General features: G+C 39.0%; 1 protein-coding gene across 1 annotated transcript in view; it reads left to right on the forward strand.

The window, feature by feature from the left end:
* GRIK5 (glutamate ionotropic receptor kainate type subunit 5) overlaps positions 1-25,469 on the forward strand; it is a 387,182-nt gene that overhangs the window by 244,096 nt on the left and 117,617 nt on the right. Inside the window, exon 12 of the mRNA XM_053691035.1 lies at positions 11,884-11,997. Within this exon, the coding sequence (XP_053547010.1) occupies positions 11,884-11,997 (114 nt within the window). The remainder of the gene's footprint in view (positions 1-11,883; positions 11,998-25,469) is intronic.

Genomic DNA, 25,469 nt, shown 5'->3' on the forward strand with positions numbered 1-25,469 from the left:
GAAATGAAGCCGTGGACTCTCCTCATATTAAGAAGGAAAACATAAATTATGCTTACCAGATAATTTCCTTTCCTTCTGTATGAGGAGCGTCCATGGCCCCCGCCCGTATTCTCCGATGGGCAGACCTAAATTTTTGTTTTGTTTCTTCTGGCACCATTTATACCCTGATATTTCTCCTACTGTTCCTTGTTCCCTTGGCAGAATGACTGGGATATGAGGGAAGTGGGGGAGGTATTTAAGCCTTTGGCTGGGGTGTCTGCCTCCTCCTGGTGGCCAGGTTCCGAATTCCCACAAGTAAGGAATGAAGCCGTGGACTCTCCTCATACAGAAGGAAAGTAAATTATCTGGTGAGCATAATTTATGTTTTTGCTTAATTTTCTTGGTATCTTATATTGAAGGAGAAGCAATGCACTAATGGGAGCTAGCTGAACACATCTGTAAGCCAATTACAACAGGCATATATGAGCAACCACCAATCAGCAGCTAGCCCCCTGCTTCTGAGCCTACCTATGTATTCTTTTCAAATAAATGGTACCAAGTGAACAAAGCAAATTAGAATATAGAAGTAAATTGAAAAGTTGTTTAAAATGTATGCTCTATATGAATCATGAAATAATTTTTTTGGGGGTTTCATGTCCCTTTGGATTCTAAAAAATTGACCTGGGGCCCCCGCGTGTAAAGAAGTTGCCCATCATTGTATTATAGCATTTTCTTATTGCACATTAATGTCCTGAGCACTAAACTTTACAGCTGTAATAGAATATATAGAATCTAGAGAAGAAGTAACAACAAAATATTAGTTCCGTTGGTGTCCTTGCCTGCGCTACTGTTTCCTGATTAATGACAATGTCGAAGTTTACCCCATCTGAGCCTTTTTATGTCTCTCAACCTGCAGCTTGACTCACATGGCATCAGCGGTTTCAACGCTTCAGAATTGCTTCCAAGCTGGACAAGGAGAGTAGTGAAGTACAAGTTAATTCTCTTTTATACTCTATGGGGAAAGATGTGGAGCCGGTGTTTAATGCCTTTACATTCCAAGAAGGGGAAGAGTTTGACTTTGAAATAGTCATGAACAAACTCAGTGCTCACTTTGTACCCAAACGTAATGTGATTCATGAGAGGCCCTGTTCCCATAAACGCGCTCAGCGTGTGGAAGAATCTGTGGAGTCATTTGTGCGCATCTTGTATGAACTAGCTGAATTCTGTGTGAGTTTGGTGTTGCTAAAGAAGAGCAAATCAGAGACAGAATAATTATAGGAATTGCAGATGCTGAGGTCTCACTGAAGCTACAGTTGGAGGCTGAATTAACGTTAGATTGGGACAATTAGGATGGCTGCCAGAGTCAACTGGTGAAAAAGCAAAGTGCTGACATGAGGTCTGAGAGTATTGTGGATGTAGTGCAGCAGTTCAGGAGAGCTGCAGGTGAAAAGCACAGTGTGAGCGGTAGACCAAGGTCAACAGATAGGCCCAGAAGTGGATGGTTGCAGCCGGCTCGCTGCATGCGGTGTAACCGTACTCATGATCAGAATGTTGTATGCCCCACTAAAGATAAAAGATGTAGAAAGTGTACCCGAATGGGCCATTTTGAAGTGGTGTGTTAAACTGAGTCCATTAAGGACATGCAGGTGGATAGTGACCAGGAGGCTCAAGAAGTGTCCTTTTTAGGGTCTGTTGTTGAACGGTCCAGTTCAGATGAAGATTAGCGGGTTACCCTTACTGTAATGGGAGCCAAGGTTGCCTTCAAGATTGACACAGAAGCAGACATCACTGTTATGTCCCTTGCAGCATTCATAAAACTGCCTCGACAGACTCAGCTGGTGAAAGTTCGATTGTGCAGGGACATTTCTTGCCAGATGCGAGTACAAGCAGAGGAAATTCACCATGTGTGTACATGTTATTAGAGGACAGTGTGTTTACAACCTATTGAGCAGGAAAGCAGCCTGTGGTTTGGGCCTTGTCGCCAGAGTAAATGAGATTACGGAAGACATGTTTGCTAAACTGCAATCCAGTCTGAATATCACTTAGAGTTGATGCAGTCCCATACAGTATTACTACTCCTCATAGAATTCCATTCCCGCTCATGCCTCAAGTGGAGAAGGAACTTCTTTGCATGAAGAATATGGGTGTTATTGAAGAGGTTGTCGAAGCAACTGACTGGTGTGCCCCCATTGTGCCCGTTGCGAAGAAGAATGGGAAAATACTCATCTGCGTAGACTTGAAATGCCTGAATGAGGCAGTGAAAAGAGAGAGATATGTGCTGCTGATGCTTGAAGACATAGTTCCGAAACTGGCTGGGGCAAAGTTCTTCTCTACACTGAATGCTTCCAGCGGCTTCTGGCAGATACCTCTGACCCAAAGTGCCACAAACTGACTACCTTCATTACATCGGTAGGTTGGGTTTGCTTCTGCAGACTTCCCTTCAGGATATCCTCTGCTCCTGAAATCTTTCAAAGAGAGATGAGTTCCCTCCTGAGGGACCACAAGGGCACAGCAGTCGTCATGGATGACACTTTAGTGTATGGGTCTACACAGGAAGAAAATGATCAGCGATTGAGCTGTGTGCTGCAGACCATTAGAGAGTCTGGGCTGAAATTAAATAAAGAGAAATGCCATTTTGGAAAATCTGAGTTATGTTATTTTGGGCATAGCATCAATGGAGATGGCATCAAGCCGGACCCTGATGAAATCCTTGCTATTGAACAGATGAAAAGTCCTTCTGATGTGCACGAGCTGAGATAAATATTGGGACTTGTGAATTATGTGGGTAGGTTCCTACCAGATTTATCCACAGTACTCCACCCTATCACTGAGTTGTTGAAGAAAGATGTTGCCTGGGTCTGTGGACCTCCACAGGAAGAAGCTTTTATACAGGTCAAGTCCCTGCAGAATCAAAATATGCCCAAATTGAGAAAGAGTGCCTGGCTGCAGTTTGGTTCTGTGAGTGCTTCCAGCGTTAACTAGTGGGTTTAGAGAAATTTAGTCTTGAAACTGACCATAAACCACAAGTCCCTCTAATCAATTCCTATGATATGGACAAGACACCCCTAAGATGCCAGAGACTTTTGATGAGGCTGCTCAGGTTTAACGTTCAGGCAGTTCATGTGGTGGGGAAACAACTGGTAGTGGCAGATACACTTTCCAGGCTCCCGCTGGCTGCTGCTGAAGGATCTTTAATGGAATCAGATCTGAAAGTGTACGTGGATTCAGTTCTGGCATCTAAATCCATCTCTTCAAGGAAGCTAGAGCAAATAACAAAGGAGACACGTTTAGATACAGATCTTCAAGAAGTTATTAAGAACATAAAGAAAGGTTGGCCCGAGAGCCGGGCAGCCTGGATGTCTTTAAACTCTTACCAGTCAGAGAGGTCACAGCTCACGGAGCTGGACGGTTTAGTGCTGTTCCAAGACCACATTGTTATTCCTGTTAGCATACGGCAGGAGATGTTAAACAGGATTCACGATGGCCACTTGGGCATCACAAAGTGCAAAGAAAGAGCAGCTAAGGCGGTATGGTGGCCTGGGATCAGTACCGACATTGCAAGCCACGTGTCAAAATGTGTCTTTTGCCGAGAATGCCGGCCTACTCAGAGAAGAGAGCCCTTCATTTCTACCCCGCTGCCTGTAGGCTGTGGCAGAAGATTTGTGTGAACTTCATGGGAAGAAGTACCTGGTTGTGATCGACTACTATTCCAGGTATTTGGAGATTGCACCCCTGAATGAGACCTCCAGTCTGGTCATTATTACTCGTCTAAAAAGCTTGTTCGCCCAGTGGGGCATACGGATGGAGCTAGTGAGTGATAACAGAATACAGTTTGCTTCCATGGAGTTCAGATCTTTCAGCAGTGAATATAATTTCATCAATTCTACATTAAGTCTGCATTACCCACAGGCCAATGGAATGGTCGAAAGGGCAGTTCAAACAACCAAGTTCATTTTGAAGCAATCTGAGCTGTAGCTAGCTCTCTTGGCCTATTTGGTGACTCCCATCCAAGCCACAGGTTTAAACCCAGCACAGCTGATGTTAGGATGCCAGATCCGCACCACTCTACCCTCTGTGGGTGTCTTCCAGCCAGCCCCCCCCCCCCCCCGTTCCTCGGGAGGAGGTCCTTAGAAGTGATGAAGAGGCGAAAAGGGGGTACCGATTCTTCTACGACAGAAAACACTCTGTGAGGCCTTTGCAGGAGCTGAATGTGGGCCAAAATGTCAGTGTTAAACTGGATTATGAGAAGAAATGGAAGACGCCTGCTACAGTAATAGGATGCACTCCAGACCCAAGGTCTTATGTAGTCCTTACTGAAAGAGGGACAATCTCACGTCGAAATAGAAGACATCTTCAGCCAATACCTGAGAGTTTGGGACTGGATGCCTCAGAGCCACTTTCTAATTTACTCCTATTATCAATTTGTCTTTGTTCTTTTGGTATCTTTACTAGAAAAGCAGGAATGCAAGCTTAGAAGCCAGCTTATGTTTGGTTTAGCACCTGGGTAGTGCTTGCTGATGGGTGGCTACATTTTAATGGGACATATAGATGTGAATGTAAGAAATGTAAGTCCTGTGACTATATAAATGTGGCCAATACCTTTTATTCATGCACTACCAATGAATCTTTCGAAACTAATGGATGCATTAATTGCACAAGTACACTTGTGATTAACGTCATGGAGTGTACTTTTTGTTCCCGTCAGTACGTGGGAAGAACGACCAGAGAAGTAGGAACTAGGGTTAGGGAACATTTGTCCTACATCTCGGGGGGACAGCACCCAGTCAGCCTTATCAAGACATTTTATTGAGGTTCATCATAAAAATGTCTGTTCATTTAAATGGCAAGCTATTGAACAGGTGAAGAGACACCTGAGAGGAAGTGACAAATTTAACATTTGCCGTCAGGAAATTTATTGGATTTTCAGATTGAATACATTCCAAAAGGTTTTAATTACGAATTTGATATCATCAACTATTTGTTAATTGGTATGAATGTATCACCTGCAGTATATAGTTCATGTATATATCTGAATATATGTGTCTATGTTTTACCTATATTCAGCATAACTATATAGCTCTTTTTCTTCTGGTATTATATATATATTGCTTTTATTTATTTATATATATATATATATATATATATATATATATATATATATATATATACTGTATGTATGTGTGTGTGTATATATATATATATATATATATATATATATATACATAAAACACGGAAGGGGACTGGACTCTCAGACCGGACCGGGTTCACATCCTATGACCCTGCAGCATGCTCAGCCCTGGGTGCTCACTGGCACTCACAGGAAGCTGTGCTGTCCTCAGAGTCACGGGTAGTTAACCCCAGACAGGTCTGGGTGCAAGAACCATAGGGAAAATTACAAAAAAATTAATACAACACACAGAGAAAGACCAGCACTCACTTACAAGCTCTCAGCTAAGATCAAAAGCAAAAATGGAAGGGTTAGTTATCCCATTTGGCCAAATGGGACAAGCCCAGGTACCACGTCAAGAACCTGCATTGTGTGGCTGTTTTAGGGTCCCAGGTTTTTGGAAGGGACCTTGACATGGTACCTGGGCTTGTCCCATTTGGCCAAATGCGATAACTAAACCTTCCATTTTTGCTTTTAATCTTAGATGAGAGCTTGTAAGTGAGTGCTGGACTTTCTCTCGCCTAGATTTGGAGTTTTGCGTTAGCCGTCAAAACCAGCGTTAGAGGCTCCTAACGCTGGTTTTGGGCTACCGCTCGTATTTGGAGTCAGTCAGGAAAGGGTCTAACGCTCACTTTGTAGCCGCGACTTTTCCATACCGCAGATCCCCCTACGCCATTTGTGTATACTATCTTTTCAATGGGATCTTTCTAACGCCGGTATTTAGAGTCTTGGCTGAAGTGAGCGTTAGACCCTCTACTGACAAGACTCCAGCCGCAGAAAAAAGTCAGTAGTTAAGAGCTTTTTGGGATAACGCCGGTTCATAAAGCTCTTAACTACTGTGCTCTAAAGTACACTAACACCCATAAACTACCTATGTACCCCTAAACCGAGGTCCCCCCACATCGCCGCCACTGTATTAAATTTTTTTACCCCTAATCTGCCGACCGCACACCGCCGCCACCTACGTTATCCCTATGAACCCCTAATCTGCTGCCCCTAACACCGCCGACCCCTATATTATATTTATTAACCCCTAATCTGCCCCCCACAACGTCGCCGCCAGCTACCTACAATAATTAACCCCTAATCTGCCGATCGGACCTCACCACTACTATAATAAAGTTATTAACCCCTAATCCTCCTCACTCCCGCCTCAATAACCCTATAAGAAATAGTATTAACCCCTAATCTGCCCTCCCTAACATCGCCGACACCTAACTTCAAGTATTAACCCCTAATCTCCCGACCGGACCTTGCTGCTACTCTAATAACTGTATTAACCCCTAAAGCTAAGTCTAACCCTAACACTAACACCCCCCTAAGTTAAATATAATTTAAATCTAACGAAAAATGATTCCTATTTAAAGATAAATACTTACCTGTAAAATAAACCCTAATATAGCTACAATATAACAAATAATTATATTGTAGCTATTTTAGGATTTATATTTATTTTACAGGCAACTTTGTAATTATTTTAACCAGGTACAATAGCTATTAAATAGTTACGAACTATTTAATAGCTACCTAGTTAAAATAATTACAAAATCACCTGTAAAATAAATCTTAACCTAAGTTACAATTAAACCTAACACTACACTATCAATAAATTAATTAAATACAATACCTACAAATAACTACATTTAAATAAACTAACTAAAGTACAAAAAATAAAAAAGAACTAAGTTACAAAAAATAAAAAAATATTTACAAACATTAGAAAAATATTACAACAATTTTAAACTAATTACACCTACTCTAAGCCCCCTAATAAAATAACAAAGCCCCCAAAATAAAAAAAATGCCCTACCCTATTCTAAATTAAAAAAGTTCAAAGCTCTTTTACCTTACCAGCCCTGAAAAGGGCCATTTGCGGGGCATGCCCCAAATAATTCAGCTCTTTTGCCTGTAAAAAAAACATACAATACCCCCCCCAACATTACAATCCACCACCCACATACCCCTAATCTAACCCAAACCCCCCTTAAATAAACCTAACACTAAGCCCCTGAAGATCTTCCTACCTTATCTTCACCATACCAGGTTCACCGATCCGTCCTCCGAAGTCTTGATCCAAGCCTCCGAAGTCTTCATCCAAGCCAAAGCGTGGGCTGGTGATCCATAATCCGGCTGAAGTCTTCTATCAAGCGGTGGCTGAAGAGGTCCAGAAGAGGCTCCAAAGTCTTCATCCTATCCGGGAAGAAGAGGAGATCCGGAACGGCAACCATCTTAATCCAAGCGGCATCTTCTATCTTCATCCGATGACGAACGGCTCCATCTTGAAGACCTCCAGCGTGGATCCATCTTCTTCTTCCGACGTCCAACTGAAGAATGAAGGTTCCTTTAAGGGACGTCATCCAAGATGGCGTCCCTCGAATTCCGATTGGCTGATAGGATTCTATCAGCCAATCGGAATTAAGGTAGGATCAGCCAATCGGATTGAACTTGAATCTGATTGGCTGATTCCATCAGCCAATCAGAATTTTCCTACCTTAATTCCGATTGGCTGATAAAATAAATCCTAACCTAAGTTACAATTAAACCTAACACTACACTATCAATAAATAAATTAAATACAATTCCTACAAATAAATACAATTAAATAAACTAACTAAAGTACAAAAAATAAAAAAGAACTAAGTTACAAAAAATAAAGAAATATTTACAAACATTAGAAAAAATTACAACAATTTTAAACTAATTACACCTACTCTAAGCCCCCTAATAAAATAACAAAGACCCCCAAAATAAAAAAATGCCCTACCCTATTCTAAATTACAAAAGTTCAAAGCTCTTTTACCTTACCAGCCCTTAAAAGGACCTTTTGTGGGGCATGCCCCAAAGAATTCAGCTCTTTTGCCTGTAAAAAAAAACATACAATACCCCCCCAACATTACAACCCACCACCCACATACCCCTAATCTAACCCAAACCCCCCTTAAATAAACCTAACACTAAGCCCCTGAAGATCTTCCTACCTTGTCTTCACCATGCCAGGTATCACTGATCGTTCCAGGCTCCGAAATCTTCATCCAAGCCCAAGCGGGGGCTAGACATCCATCATCCGGCTGCTGAAGAGGTCCAGAAGAGGCTCCAAAGTCTTCATCCTATCCGGGAAGAAGAGGCGATCCGTATGTGGGTGGTGGGTTGTAATGTTGGGGGGGGTATTGTATGTTTTTTTTTTTACAGGCAAAAGAGCTGAATTCTTTGGGGCATGCCCCGCAAAGGGCCTGCATTTTTTTATTTTGGGGGTCTTTGTTATTTTATTAGGGGGCTTAGAGTAGGTGTAATTAGTTTAAAATTGTTGCAATTTTTTTCTAATGTTTGTAAATATTTTTTTATTTTTTGTAACTTAGTTCTTTTTTATTTTTTGTACTTTAGTTAGTTTATTTAATTGTATTTATTTGTAGGAATTGTATTTAATTTATTTATTGATAGTGTAGTGTTAGGTTTAATTGTAGATAATTGTAGGTATTTTATTTAATTAATTTATTGATAGTGTAGTGTTAGGTTTAATTGTAACTTAGGTTAGGATTTATTTTACAGGTAATTTTGTTATTATTTTAACTAGGTAACTATTAAATAGTTATTAACTATTTAATAGCTATTGTACCTAGTTAAAATAATTACAAAGTTGCCTGTAAAATAAATATTAATCCTAAAATAGCTACAATATAATTATAATTTATATTGTAGCTATATTAGGGTTTATTTTACAGGTAAGTATTTAGCTTTAAATAGGAATAAGTTATTTAATAAGACTTAATTTATTTCGTTAGAATAAAATTATATTTAATTTAGGGGGGTGTTAGGGTTAGAATTAGCTTTAGGGGTTAAAAAATTTATTAGAGTAGCGGTGAGCTCCGATCGGCAGATTAGGGGTTAATACTTGAAGTTAGGTGTCGGCAATGTTAGGGAGGGCAGATTAGGGGTTAATACTTGAAGTTAGGTGTCGGCAATGTTAGGGAGGGCAGATTAGGGGTTAATACTATTTTTTATAGGGTTATTGAGGCGGGAGTGAGGCGGATTAGGGGTTAATACATTTATTATAGTAGCGCTCAGGTCCGGTCGGCAGATTAGGGGTTAATAAGTGTAGTTAGGTGGAGGCGACGTTGGGGGCGGCAGATTAGGGGTTAATAAATATAATATAGGGTTCGGCGATGTTAGGGCAGCAGATTAGGGGTACATAGGGATAATGTAGGTGGCGGGGGTGTACGGAGCTGCAGATTAGGGGTTAAAAATAATATGCAGGGGTCAGCGATAGCGGGGGCGGCAGATTAGGGGTTAATAAGTGTAAGGTTAGGGGTGTTTAGACTCGGGGTACATGTTAGGGTGTTAGGTGCAGACGTAGGAAGTGTTTCCCCATAGGAAACAATGGGGCTGCGTTAGGAGCTGAACGCGGCTTTTTTGCAGGTGTTAGGTTTTTTTTCAGCTCAAACAGCCCCATTGTTTCCTATGGGGGAATCGTGCACGAGCAAGTTTTTGATGCTGGCCGCGTCCGTAAGCACCGCTGGTATCGAGAGTTGCAGTGGCATTAAATTATGCTCTACGCTCCCTTTTTGGAGCCTAACGCACTGAAAACCCAGCCATTCTGTGAACTCTAAATACCAGCGGTATTTAAAAGGTGCGGGGAAAAAAAAGCATGCGTTAGCTACGCGGGTCGTTACCGACAAAACTCTAAATCTAGGCGTTAGTTTATTTAATTGTAGTTATTTGTAGGTATTGTATTTAATTAATGTATTGATAGTGTAGTGTTAGGTTCAATTGTAACTTAGGTTAGGATTTATTTTACAGGTGATTTTGTAATTATTTTAACTAGGTAGCTATTAAATAGTTCTTAACTATTTAATAGCTATTGTACCTGGTTAAAATAATTACAAAGTTGCCTGTAAAATAAATATAAATCCTAAAATAGCTACAATATAATTATTCGTTATATTGTAGCTATATTAGGGTTTATTTTACATGTAGTATTTAGCTTTTAAATAGGAATAATTTATTTAATAACAGTTAATTTTTTTCGTTAGATTTAAATTATATTTAACTTAGGGGGGTGTTAGTTTTAGGGTTAGACTTAGCTTTAGGGGTTAATCCATTTATTAGAGTGGCGGCGAGATCCGGTCGGCAGATTAGGGGTTAATAATTGAAGTTAGGTGTCGGCGATGTTAGGGAGGGCAGATTAGGGGTTAATACTATTTCTTATAGGGTTATTGAGGCGGGAGTGAGGCGGATTAGGGGTTAATAACTTTATTATAGTAGCGGTGAGGTCCGGTCGGCAGATGAGGGGTTAATTATTGTAGGTAGCTGGCGGCGACGTTGTGGGGGGCAGATTAGGGGTTAATAAATATAATATAGGGGTCGGCGGTACTAGGGGCAGCAGATTAGGGGTACATAAGTATAACATAGGTTGCAGCAGTGTACGGAGCGGCAGATTAGGGGTTAATAATATAATGCAGGGGTCAGCGATAGCGGGGGCGGCAGAATAGGGGTTAATAAGTGTAAGGTTAGGGGTGTTTAGACTCGGGGTACATGTTAGGGTGTTAGGTGCAGACTTAGGAAGTGTTTCCCCATAGGAAACAATGGGGCCGCGTTAGGAGCTGAACGCTGCTTTTTTGCAGGTGTTAGGTTTTTTTTCAGCTCAAACTGTCCCATTGTTTCCTATGGGGGAATCATGCACGAGCACGTTTTTGAAGCTGGCCGCGTCCGTAAGCACTGCTGGTATTGAGAGTTGCAGTTGCGGTAAATATGCTATACGCTCCTTTTTTGGAGCCTAACGCAGCCCTTCTGTGAACTCTAAATACCAGCGGTATTTAAAAGGTGCAGCCAGAAAAAAGCACGCGTAGCTAACGCACCCCTTCTAACGCAAAACTCTAAATCTAGGCGTCTGTGTCTTATATATATATATATATATATATATTTTTTTTTTTAAAACATATATGTACTTAAATACATGTGTATATGTTCTAGTATAAGTAGCTTTCCTTGCTTAAAGTGATATCACTATAGTATATCAAATCACTATTAAATATACATAGATTATACGCAAAGACCTTAACAGATGAAATATTTCAGCAAGATATATTATTATTTATGTTTGTTAATAGTAAGAGACATGAATCCAGATCTTTTCTTCCAGCTTTTTCCAAAGTAATAGTACACTTTGACTTGTTACAAATTCATTAGTATGGATTATGTTACTTAATTGTATATAGCTTTTGACATTAGTATGTAGCTTGCTCTGTGAGCCAATAATGATTGAATTATTTTTCTTTAACTATAAGGGCAGTAAAGGGTTAAGGTTACTGTGATGATTTCACAGATGTGTTTGTTTTCAACCAATGATAACTGTTTCACAGCTTTTTAAAATGTGGGGAAGTGAATGTAAGCTTAAGTTTATGAGTACTATCAAGTTACCAAAACCAGTCAGCCTTTTCTCTTCCTTTTGCCCTGCTGTCAGGGTTTCTGCTGATTTGGATGTCTTCCATTTTTATGCACGAATAAAGTATTGCTGGTTTTACCTATGGACTTTTTTCTTTACAGCTAACAGTTGTTGTACAACAGCTTTTGGGTGTTGCAGATACAGTATAATAGACAATACTAATAATTTAGAAGGTATAACTTGAAATGTAAGACTAACCCCACTAATACAATGTTTTACCAACCTGATTATTGCAATGTAGCATACGTTACTCGGTAATAATGTTGAGTAATTCCACTTGTTTTCTGTTCACCCACAGAAGGCAGATCTTGCTGTTGCTGCTTTCACAATAACTGCAGAACGAGAAAAGGTGATTGACTTTTCCAAGCCATTCATGACCCTGGGGATCAGCATCTTGTACCGCGTGCAGATGGTACGTGCCCCTATCTCTCCCTCGGCTTTATGTGGATATGTATGAGCAGTGTTCAATGTTTTATACATCACTGACAAGACAGCAGCTAGAACTTTATATTCACCTGTGGAGACCTAATCTCTAGAAAGACATAAATTATACACTGTGCAAACTACTTAAAGTGCAAATCTTTCATGTGTATTATTCAAAGGGGGAAAAACTAAAGGAAATAATATAAATGAAAAATCTATTCAGGACAATCAAAGCACATACCTGTACATTGTAGCCAGTATTCCCCTCACACTGTATTTTACACTAATTGCACAATGTCATGAGCTGTATACACCCCTTAGAGTACACCACATCCTATATGTAAATATCCCTTACACTGTACTATGTCCTGTATGTATAGTACATCCCCATATTATGTATGCTACCTTAATGTGCATGTCATTTATTCAACCTCGCCCTGTTGTAATATGCATCTGTACACCTTGTGTCATCTCAGCTGTATTTAACAACTAGCCAAGGTTCTTGTGAATAACTGGTACCCCTTACCCAGTGGTGGGATTCAGATATTTTAGCAAGAGGTTCTCGAACGTCTCTATAATACAAAAAGTTAAGAAATCTGTGCTGTGATATGAGAACATTTACACTTTCAGCCTCACTGGTTTAACTCTTTAAAACCAGTTGTCTATATCAAATTACAAAACTGTAGCATGCCTTGATTGAACACATCAATTCATAATCAGGTAGATTACGAGTTGTGCGTTCGTCTTTTAACGCTGAAAAAATTGTCATTTCAGCGTTAAAACAGCAATACAGCCATTAAAAGTCTTGTCGGTATAGCTTTACCGCAAGCCTTTTAGCCTGTAATGCAACGTCAATCCCGCACTCGTAAAAATTACTTTTTTTCATGGGACCCTCCATAGCGCAGCCATTACGAGTTTTGCGGTGAGGCTAAAAAGCTTGCTTTACACCCTATAGCGACAAGATCCGTACCGCCATCTGAGAGCAGTAGTTATGAGTTTTACGCAACAAAACTGTTACATAAAACTCATAACTAAACTGTTACAAAGTACACTAAACACCCATAAACTACCTATTAACCCCTAAACCGAGGCCCCCCACATTGCAAATACTATATTAAAGTTATTAACCCCTATTCCGCCGCTCCCTGACATCGTCACCACTATACTAAAGCTATTAACCCCTAGTCCGCCACTCCCCGACACCGCCGCCACTATAATAAACCTATTAACCCCTAAACCGAAACCCCCCACATCGCAATAAACTAATTTAAACTAGTAACCCCTAAACATAACGCCCCCCTAACTTTATATTAAAATTACAATTTCCCTATCTTAAATTAAATTAAAACTTACCTGTCAAATTAAAAAAAACTAAGTTTAAACTAACAATTAAACTAATATAACTCTTAAGCTAAAATTAAGTAGCTACCAATTAAAGAAAACTAAAATACACATTAAAAAATCCTAACACTACTAAAAAAATTACAAAGTATCTAATTACAAAAAATAAAAAATACTAAATTACAAAAAATAACAAACACTAAATTACGAAAAATAACAAACAAAATGATCAAAAATAAAAAAGAATTACACCTAATCTAATAGCCCTATAAAAATAAACAAGCCCACCCAAAATAAAAAAACCTAGCCTACAATAAACTACCAATAGCCCTGAAAAGGGCATTTGTATGGGCATTGCCCTTAAAAGGGCATTTAGCTCTTTTGCATTGCCCTGAAAAGGGCATTTAGCTCTTTTAAGAAAAGTCTAAACTAAAAAAAAAAACCCACCCAAAAAGTTTAAAAAATCCTAACACATAGCGGCTTATTTAAGATGGTGCAAGCAGACATGATCCAATATAACGGATCATGTCTGCTGCACATCAATAAATGCTGACAGCATATGCTCTCGGCATATATCATTGCACCAGCAGTTCTTGTGAACTACTGGTGCAATATTGCCCCCTGCAGATTCGTGGCCAATCGGCCGCTAGCAGGGGGTGTCAATCAACCCGATCGTATTCGATGAGAGCTACTGAAATTCTATTGGCTGATTTGAACAGCCAATAGAATTTCAGAAGCTCTCATCCTAATGGCTGTTTTGAACAGCCAATAGGATTTCAGTAGCTCTCATACTATTGGCTGATTTGAATTTCCAAAATCAAATCAGCCAATAGGAATGCAAGGGACGCCATTTTGAAAAGGCTCCCTTGCATTGAAGATTCAGTATACAGCAGCGACCGTATGAAGAGGATGCTCCGCGCCGGATGTCTTCAGGATGGACTCGCTCCGCGCCGCCGGGATGAAGATAGAAGACGCAGCTGGGATGAAGATAGAAGATGCCGTCTGGATGAAGATGGATTTGCCGGGATGAAGATCCTTTAAGCGGGACTTCAGCAACTATGAGTACATAAAGAGGGGTTAGTGTTAGGTTTTTTTAAGTTTTTTTTGGGTGGGTTTTATTTTAGATTAGGGGTTGGGCATTTCTTAAAAGAGCTAAATGCCCTTTTAAGGGCAAGAAACAGAGCTAAATGCCCTTTTAAGGGGCGATGCCCATACAAATGCCCTTTTCAGGGCAATTGGTAGATTAGGTTTTTTTAGATAGTTTTTTTATTTTGTGGGTTTGGGGAGGTGGGGGTTTGTAATGTTAGTGGGTCTTTGTATTTTTGTTTAGAAAAAAAGCTGATTTCTTTAGGGCAATGCCCTACAAAAGGCCCTTTTAAGGGCTATTGGTAGTTATTTATAGATTAGGTTTCTTTTATTTTGGGGTGTTTTTTTTTTAAATAGGAATAATTGTTATTATTTTGGATAATTTGTTTGTTATTTTGTGTAATGTTTTTATCATTTTGGCGTGGGTTTTTCTTTTTAGAATAGCCATTTTTTTTTTTAATGGGCAGCAAAAGAGCTAAATGCCCTTTTAAGGGCAATGCCCATTCAAATGCCCTTTTCAGGGCAATGGGAAGATTACGTTTAAGAACTTTATTTTTATTTTGTGAGTTTGGGGAGTGGGGGTTTGTATACTGTTAGGGAGTGTTTGAATTTCTTTTTTAACAAAAGAGCTGTTAACTTTAGGACAGTGTCCTACAAATGACCCTTTTAAGGGCCCTTGGTAGTTTATTATAGATTAGGGTTTTTATTTATTTTTTTGTTTTGATTTTTTAAAGGGTATTAGAATAGGAATATTTTTTATTGTTTTGGATAATTTCGTTTGTTATTTTTTGTAATGGTAGGTTTTTTTATTTTTTGTAATTTTAGTGTTTTTTATTTTTTGTAATGGTAGGTTTTAGTGTAAGGCACCTTACTTAGGTTTTATTTCACAGGTAAGTTTGTATTTATTTTAACTAGGTAGTAGTCTACCTAGTTAAAATAAATACAAACTTTTCTGTGAAATAAAAATAAAACCTAAGCTAGTTTGTAGGTAGCATAGGTTTTATTTCACAGGTAAGTATGTATTTAGTTTTAAATAGGTATTATTTAGTTAATAATTGTAACTTTAATTTAGCTTTATTTTAATTATGATAAAGTTAGGGGGTGTTAGGGTTACGGTTAGGGTTACGGCTAGGTTTAGGGGTTAATATAGTTTAATTAAGGTTGTTGCGTTGTGGGGGCTGGCGGTTTAGGGATAAATAGGTTTATTTAGTGGTAGTGATGTGGAACGCCAGAGGTTTAGGGGTTAATAACTGTATTTAGTGGCGGCGATGTCGGGGAGTGGTGGAATAGGGGTTAATAGATTTATTATTGTGTGGGCGATGTTGGGGTGCAGGGGAATAGGGGTTAATAACTTTAGTATAGTGGCAGCGATATCGGGAGTGGCAGATTAGGGGTTAATAGATTGATTTAGGTTGCAGCGATATCGGGAGCGGCAGATTAGGGGTTAATAACTTTATGTAGGTGTCGGCGATGTTGGGGGCAGCAGATTAGGGGTGTTTAGACGTTGGGTTTATGTTAGGGTGTTAGGTTTAAACTTAACTTTTTTTTCCCAATAGACATCAATGGGGCTGCGTTACGGAGCTTTTCATTACGCAATCGCAGGTGTTTTCTTTTTTTAACACGCTCTCCCCATTGATGTCTATGGGGAAAGCATGCACAAGCATGTCAAAACAGAGCTTGTATTTTGTGCGGTATGGAGCTCAACGCAACCATATCATACGCACAAGCCAGCTGTTTCAAAACTTGTAATTGCAGTGCTATGGAGGGTGAAATAACGCAACTTTTGTTGTGTTCGTTTTGCACCCTGTTGAGCCCATTACTTGTAATCTACCTTAATGTTTTTTTTTTTTTTAAAGTGATAGTAAATCCTAGCGTTAGTGAAACATTAGGATTTACCAGTGGAACAAATAAAGGGGACTTTCAGTCATGAAGTATAATATACTTCATGCTGAAAGTTCCTTTATTTGTCTAAAGCATTAGCCGCACTGAGCACCTCAGGCCGCCTGCAGCAGAATGTTTTTTTTTCAGTGATGTGATGTTTCCACTTCTTAGCCAATAGCCGTACAGGCCAGCTGGCATTATGCCGGATAGCTAGCACGCTATTGGCTAAGATCACCTCACTGCAAAATAGCGTTCTGCTACGGACTGCCTGGGGCACTCATCATGGTGAACGCTGCAGACAAATAAAGGAACTTTCATCATGAAGCATTTTATACTTCATGACTGAAAGTCCCTTTTATTTTTTGCACTGGTAAATCCTAGAGTTTCAAAAACGATAGGATTTACTATCGCTTTAACAAAGCAAAAAAAAAGATGTGCATTTATTGCTTCTCATTAAAATTATTTAACATATTTTGTAAATGATACTACAAGGTCCACAAAAACTTATGTTTCAGTGTAGAGATAATCTCTTTTGAAAATATGTATTCAAATCTATAAATTTAAAACTTAGACATAAACTTATTTACATATAACCACCACCAAGATAATACTGAGAAAAAGATGTTCAACAATAAAATTACTAAATATTGATAATACTGAGAAAAAGATGTGCAACAATAAAATTACTAAATATTGATAATACTGAGAAAAAGATGTGCAACAATAAAATTACTAAATATTGGTAATGCCAGCAAATGCCAGCATAATTGCCAATGTTAAAAAATAAATCAAAACAGCCCCAAAAAATTATTTCTCATGGTATTGGTTAAAAAAGTAAACGGATAAAAAAATTATTTATTAAATTGCGATATTGCCATTTATAGAAGATATCTATTTCTTTAATCTTTTATGCCACATAGATTATTCTGCCACACTATTTTGTAGTAGAAATGTGTGTACTAATCAATGTACTATACTCATGTGCAGTTAATACCTATAGCAATTTCACACTACTCACAATCTTAAATATTCATCTCACCAGTGCTTTCCATAAAAAAAAAATTCTTTCTTGCACTGAAACTTTGCAAATTTCCCTCTATCAAACCACCTAGCAGCCCCCAGCTCTTTGCAGTTCTGGTTCTGTGTGGGAACCAACTTGTGCTCTAACTCAGGGTTCTTCAAACCACGGGTCACGACCCATTACTGGGTTGCAACTAGGGATGGGCGAATGAGTTTATATCCGAATTTGAATGTTAGAATGAATGTTATTGTAGAAATTCGATTTACATAATAGAATGTTGATAAGAATGAATAGTCTTAAAAATTTGATTTTCGAATGTTGTTTACAGTTTTCGAATGCCACATTCCAATTCGAATATCACATTTATAAAACACAGTATTAGACTAGAAATACTATTTCGAATTCGAATGTCATATTCGAATCGAATATCACATTCAAACCGAATATCACATTTAAAACACAGTATTAGACTAGAAATACTATTTCAAATTCGAATGTGACATTCAAATTCGAATGTCACATTCGAATATTACATTTCGAAATTGAATGAATACATAGCTAAACATTCTATTATTCGAACAAATATTTTCGAATTTTATTGAAAAATTCGAAAACGAAAATTCGAAAATATAATGTTATATAAACATTGGAAATTCGATTTGAATGAACGAATGTATCAAAATTCGTTTTAAATTTTAATTTTTAGAAACATTCGCCCTTCCCTAGTTGCAACATCATGTTTTCTGGGTCACAGTGAGATATATGAGAGTGAGGTATGTGTGTTGTATGAGAGTGTGTTGTGTATGTGTGGTGTGTCTTGTATGGTGTGTGTTTTGTAATGTATGAGAGTGGTATATGTGTGTGTTGTATGAGAGTGTGTGCTGTATGAAAATGGTGTGTGTTGTATGTGTGTGTGATGTATTTGTGTTATATGAGTGTGTGTCTGTGTGTTGTATGAAAGTGTACTGAGAGTGTGTGTGGGGTGTTTGTGTGTTGTATAAGAGTAAGTGTGGTGTGTATTATCTTTTACAACACTTTCAAGTTTGACTTCAATCGGGAATAAAGTATGCACACATTTTAGTCACTTTGCCAAAAATTGCAGCTATGTTGTTGTATATTACTACAGAAATTTTCAGACTAAGCATAAAAATAGGGTCGAGATAATATGTGATATCATTGCACTGGGTCTTGAGGAAAAACATTTGAATAACCCTGCAAGTCTAACTGATGTAGGGAGGCTGTGGCCCTGGACTTGGGGTAACAGCATCTTCAGCTTAGCTGCTGTTGCTGCACTGTGTTAAGGAAGATGGCAGCCCCCAAGAACCGCTGAATCCCACCACTGCCCTTACCCCATGCTTTTAACAATCCTTAAAATGTTAGACTGCGCTCTTTGATGTATTCAGTCATCTTTACTTTGTTTTATGCATATTTAGTGTGTAACTCTCTTTATACACTTATCAAACTAATGTCTGTAATTATATACCCTTCACATTATGCTCCAACTGCTGTGTATATACATCCTCACACAATGCTTATAGGGTTGCCCCCTGTCCCTGAGTGTAAGAGTGTGAATAACTATGTGAGAGTTTGTGTTTATTTGCTATTATATGTAGTGTGTACTCAGCAAAAAAAATGTTTTTGTGCAAGAGTGTTCGGTTTTGGTCTGAAGTGAAGGTGGCAACCCTAACTATGCTTCATCTGTATTTATACCCCCACTGTATTCTGCCTCTACCTATAACATATACTCCTCACACTATGCCCCCCCTCATGCATTTATGTACTAGTCACATTCTGCTTCCTTATACCGTAATATGCACTTATACTATGTCCTACTTGTGAACGTATTTCTCTTTCACATTATGATTTCACTTTTTGGGCGAGATTACATATGCGGCGTAAGTTTCAGCGCCAACCCACCACAACGCAAACTACTATATAAACCTACTAACCTCTAAACTGCCAACTCCCAACAACGCAAACTACCTAATTAACCTATTAACCCCTAAACCGCCAACCCCCACAACGCAAACTACCTAATTAACCTATTAACCCCTAAACCACAAACCCCCACAACGCAAAGTATTAAACTAATAGCTAAGCCCCCTAACCTAACACCCCCTAAGTTAAACCCAATTACAATACACTAACATAAAATAAAAAATGCTAACTACTGTACATTCAAAAATAATAAACATTTACAAAAAAATACTTAAGAAACCCTTACATTACTGAAAATAAAAAAACCTACCCTTACACAAAATAAAAAAAAAATAAGATTCAATAAAAATAAAAATCTAAGATTACAAAAAATAAAAAATCTAAGATTACAGAAAAAATAAACTACTTTATCCAAAATAAAAGTTATTCCTAATCTAATACCCCTTAAGAAAAGCCACCCCAAATAAAAACACCCCCTAATCTAACAATAAACTACCAATAGCCCTTAAAAGGCCCTTTTTAGGGCATTGCCCAAAGTTTAACAGCTCTTTTACTTAAAAAAAATAGTAAGTCCCCACCCACCCACCCCCCAAAAATAAAAAAGACATAATCTTAAAAATAAAAAAACACCCTAAAAAAAACACAACAACCTAAAAAAAAAAAACTCACACTAACATAGGTACTCAACATTCCTGAAGTCTGGTGGTGAAGGTCTTCTTCCAGGCGGCTCCATCTTCATCCAGCGTGGGAACATCTTCAATCTTTATCCCGGTGGCGCTGAGTGGAGGTGGATCTGCGGCAGCGCTGTCATCTGACATGGAGGTCGTCCGCCGCACACTAAAGATTAAATGCGAGGTACCCGTTTTATATTGGGGGTACCTTGCATTCCTATTGGCTGAAAATGTCAAATCAACCAATAGGATGAGAGCTGCTTACATCCTATTGGCTGTTCTATGTATTTATACACAGCTCACTCTATCCCCTCACTACTGTATTTATACACAGCTCACACTATGCTCTCACTGCTGTATTTATACACAGCTCGCACTATTCCCTCACTACTGTATTTATACACAGCTCACACTATGCTCTTACTGCTGTATTTATACACAGCTCACACTATGCTCTCACTGCTGTATTTATACACAGCTCGCACTATTCCCTCACTACTGTATTTATACACAGCTCACACTACGCTCTCACTGCTGTATTTATACACAGCTCGCACTATTCCCTCACTACTGTATTTATACACAGCTCACACTATGCTCTCACTGCTGTATTTATACACCGCTCACACTATGCTCTCACTGCTGTATTTATACACAGCTCGCACTATTCCCTCACTACTGTATTTATACACAGCTCACACTATGCTCTCACTGCTGTATTTATACACAGCTCGCACTATTCCCTCACTACTGTATTTATACACAGCTCACACTACGCTCTCACTGCTGTATTTATACACAGCTCGCACTATTCCCTCACTACTGTATTTATACACAGCTCACACTATGCTCTCACTGCTGTATTTATACACCGCTCACACTATGCTCTCACTGCTGTATTTATACAAAGCTCACACTATGCTCTCACTGCTGTATTTATTCACAACTCACACTATGCTCTCACTGCTGTATTTATACACAACACAGACTATGCTCTAACTGCTGTATTTGTACACAGCTCACACTATGCTCTCACTGCTGTATTTATACACAACTCACACTAAGCTCTCACTGCTGTATTTATACACAGCTAACACTATGCTCTCACTGCTGTATTCATACACAGCTCACACTATGCTCTCACTGCTGTATTTATACACAGCTCACACTATGCTCTCACTGCTGTATTTATACACAACTCACACTATGCTCTCACTGCTGTATTTATACACAGCTCTCACTATGCTCTCACTGCTGTATTTATACACAGCTCACACTATGCTCTTACTGCTGTATTTATACACAACTCACACTATGCTCTCACTGCTGTATTTATACACAGCTCACACTATGCTCTCACTGCTGTATTTATACACAACTCGCACTATGCTCTCACTGCTGTATTTATAAACAACTTGCACTATGCTCTCACTGCTGTATTTATACACAGGTCACACTATGCTCTCACTGCTGTATTTATACACAACTCACACTATGCTCTCACTGCTGTATTTATACACAGCTCACACTATGCTCTCACTGCTGTATTTATTCACAACTCATACTATGCTCTCACTGCTGTATTTATACATACGCACACTATGCTCTCACTGCTGTATTTATACACAGCTCACACTATGCTTTCACTGCTGTATTTATACACCGCTCTCACTATGCTCTCACTGCTGTATTTATACACAACTCACACTATGCTCTCACTGCTGTATTTATACACAGCTCTCACTATGCTCTCACTGCTGTATTTATACACAGCTCACACTGTGATCTCACTGCTGTATTTATACACAACACAGACTATGCTCTCACTTCTGTATTTATACACAGCTCACACTATGCTCTCACTGCTGTATTTATACACAACTCACACTATGCTCTCACTGCTGTATTTATACACAGCTCACACTATGCTCTCACTGCTGTATTTATACACAACTCACACTATGCTCTCACTGCTGTATTTATACACAACTCACACTATGCTCTTACTGCTGTATTTATACACAGCTCACACTATGCTCTCACTGCTGTATTTATACACAGCTCACACTATGCTCTCACTGCTGTAGTTTTACACAGCTCACACTATGCTCTCACTGCTGTAGTTTTACACAGCTCACACTATGCTCTCACTGCTGTAGTTTTACACAGCTCACACTATGCTCTCACTGCTGTAGTTTTACACAGCTCACACTATGCTCTCACTGCTGTATTTATACATACACACACTATGCTCTCACTGCTCTATTTATACACAACTCACACTATGCTCTCACTGCTGTATTTATACACACCTCTCACTATGCTCTCACTGCTGTATTTATACACAGCTCACACTATGCTCTTACTGCTGTATTTATACACAACTCACACTATGCTCTCACTGCTGTATTTATACACAGCTCACACTATGCTCTCACTGCTGTATTTATACACAGCTCTCACTATGCTCTTACTGCTGTATTTATACACAGCTCTCACTATGCTCTCACTGCTGTATTTATACACAGCTCACACTATGCTCTTACTGCTGTATTTATACACAACTCACACTATGCTCTCACTGCTGTATTTATACACAGCTCACACTATTCTCTTACTGCTGTATTTATACACACTCACACTATGCTCTCACTGCTGTATTTATACACAACTCGCACTATGCACTCACTGCTGTATTTATACACAACTCGCACTATGCTCTCACTGCTGTATTTATACACAGCTAACACTATGCTCTCACTGCTGTATTCATACACAGCTCACACTGTGCTCTCACTGCTGTATTTATACACAGATCACACCATGCTCTCACTGCTGTATTTATACACAACTCACACTATGCTCTCACTGCTGTATTTATACACAGATCACACTATGCTCTTACTGCTGTATTTATACACAGCTCACACTATGCTCTCACTGCTGTATTTATACACAGCTCACACTATGCTCTCACTGCTGTAGTTTTACACAGCTCACACTATGCTCTCACTGCTGTAGTTTTACACAGCTCACACTATGCTCTCACTGCTGTAGTTTTACACAGCTCACACTATGCTCTCACTGCTGTAGTTTTACACAGCTCACACTATGCTCTCACTGCTGTATTTATACATACACACACTATGCTCTCACTGCTCTATTTATACACAACTCACACTATGCTCTCACTGCTGTATTTATACACACCTCTCACTATGCTCTCACTGCTGTATTTATACACAGCTCACACTATGCTCTTACTGCTGTATTTATACACAACTCACACTATGCTCTCACTGCTGTATTTATACACAGCTCACACTATGCTCTCACTGCTGTATTTATACACAGCTCTCACTATGCTCTTACTGCTGTATTTATACACAGCTCTCACTATGCTCTCACTGCTGTATTTATACACAGCTCACACTATGCTCTTACTGCTGTATTTATACACAACTCACACTATGCTCTCACTGCTGTATTTATACACAGCTCACACTATTCTCTTACTGCTGTATTTATACACACTCACACTATGCTCTCACTGCTGTATTTATACACAACTCGCACTATGCACTCACTGCTGTATTTATACACAACTCACACTATGCTCTCACTGCTGTATTTATACACAGCTAACACTATGCTCTCACTGCTGTATTCATACACAGCTCACACTGTGCTCTCACTGCTGTATTTATACACAGATCACACCATGCTCTCACTGCTGTATTTATACACAACTCACACTATGCTCTCACTGCTGTATTTATACACAGATCACACTATGCTCTTACTGCTGTATTTATACACAGCTCACACTATGCTCTCACTGCTGTATTTATACACAGCTCACACTATGCTCTCACTGCTGTAGTTTTACACAGCTCACACTATGCTCTCACTGCTGTAAATTTACACAGCTCACACTATGCTCTCACTGCTGTAGTTTTACACAGCTCACACTATGCTCTCACTGCTGTAGTTTTACACAGCTCACACTATGCTCTCACTGCTGTATTTATACATACACACACTATGCTCTCACTGCTCTATTTATACACAACTCACACTATGCTCTCACTGCTATATTTATACACAGCTCTCACTATGCTCTCACTGCTGTATTTATACACAGCTCACACTATGCTCTTACTGTTGTATTTATACACAACTCACACTATGCTCTCACTGCTGTATTTATACACAGCTCACACTATGCTCTTACTGCTGTATTTATACACACTCACACTATGCTCTCACTGCTGTATTTATACACAACTCACACTATGCTCCCACTGCTGTATTTATACATACACACTATGCTCTCACTGCTGTATTTATACACAACTCATACTATGGTCTCACTGCTGTATTTATACATACGCACACTATGCTCTCACTGCTGTATTTATACACAGCTCACACTATGCTTTCACTGCTGTATTTATACACCGCTCTCACTATGCTCTCACTGCTGTATTTATACACAACTCACACTATGCTCTCACTGCTGTATTTATACACAGCTCACACTATGCTCTCACTGCTGTATTTATACACAACTCACACTATGCTCTCACTGCTGTATTTATACACTGCTCACACTATGCTCTCACTGCTGTATTTATACACAACTCTCACTATGCTCTCACTGCTGTATTTATACACAGCTCACACTATGCTCTTACTGCTGTATTTATACACAGCTCACACTATGCTCTCACTGCTGTATTTATACACAGCTCACACTATGCTCTCACTGTTGTAGTTTTACACAGCTCACATTATGCTCTCACTTCTGTAGTTTTACACAGCTCACACTACTGTAGTTTTACACAGCTCACACTATGCTCTCACTGCTGTAGTTTTACATAGATCACACTATGCTCTCACTGCTGTATTTATACATACACACACTATGCTCTCACTGCTCTATTTATATACAACTCACACTATGCTCTCACTGCTGTATTTATACACAGCTCTCACTATGCTCTCACTGCTGTATTTATACACAGCTCACACTATGCTCTTACTGCTGTATTTATACACAACTCACACTATGCTCTCACTGCTGTATTTATACACAGCTCACACTATGCTCTTACTGCTGTATTTATAAACACTCACACTATGCTCTCACTGCTGTATTTATACACAACTCGCACTATGCTCTCACTGCTGTATTTATACACAGGTCACACTATGCTCTCACTGCTGTATTTATACACAACTCACACTATGCTCTCACTGCTGTATTTATACACAACTCACACTATGCTCTCACTGCTGTATTTATACACACACACTATGCTCTCACTGCTGTATTTATACACACACACTATGCTCTCACTGCTGTATTTATATACAACTCACACTATGCTCTCACTGCTGTATTTATACACACACACTATGCTCTCACTGCTGTATTTATACACAGCTCACACTATGCTATCACTGCTGTATTTATACACACACACTATGCTCTCACTGCTGTATTTATACACACACATT

Source organism: Bombina bombina, chromosome 8, assembly GCF_027579735.1.
Source record: "Bombina bombina isolate aBomBom1 chromosome 8, aBomBom1.pri, whole genome shotgun sequence".
NCBI classification, from domain to species: Eukaryota; Metazoa; Chordata; class Amphibia; order Anura; family Bombinatoridae; genus Bombina; species Bombina bombina.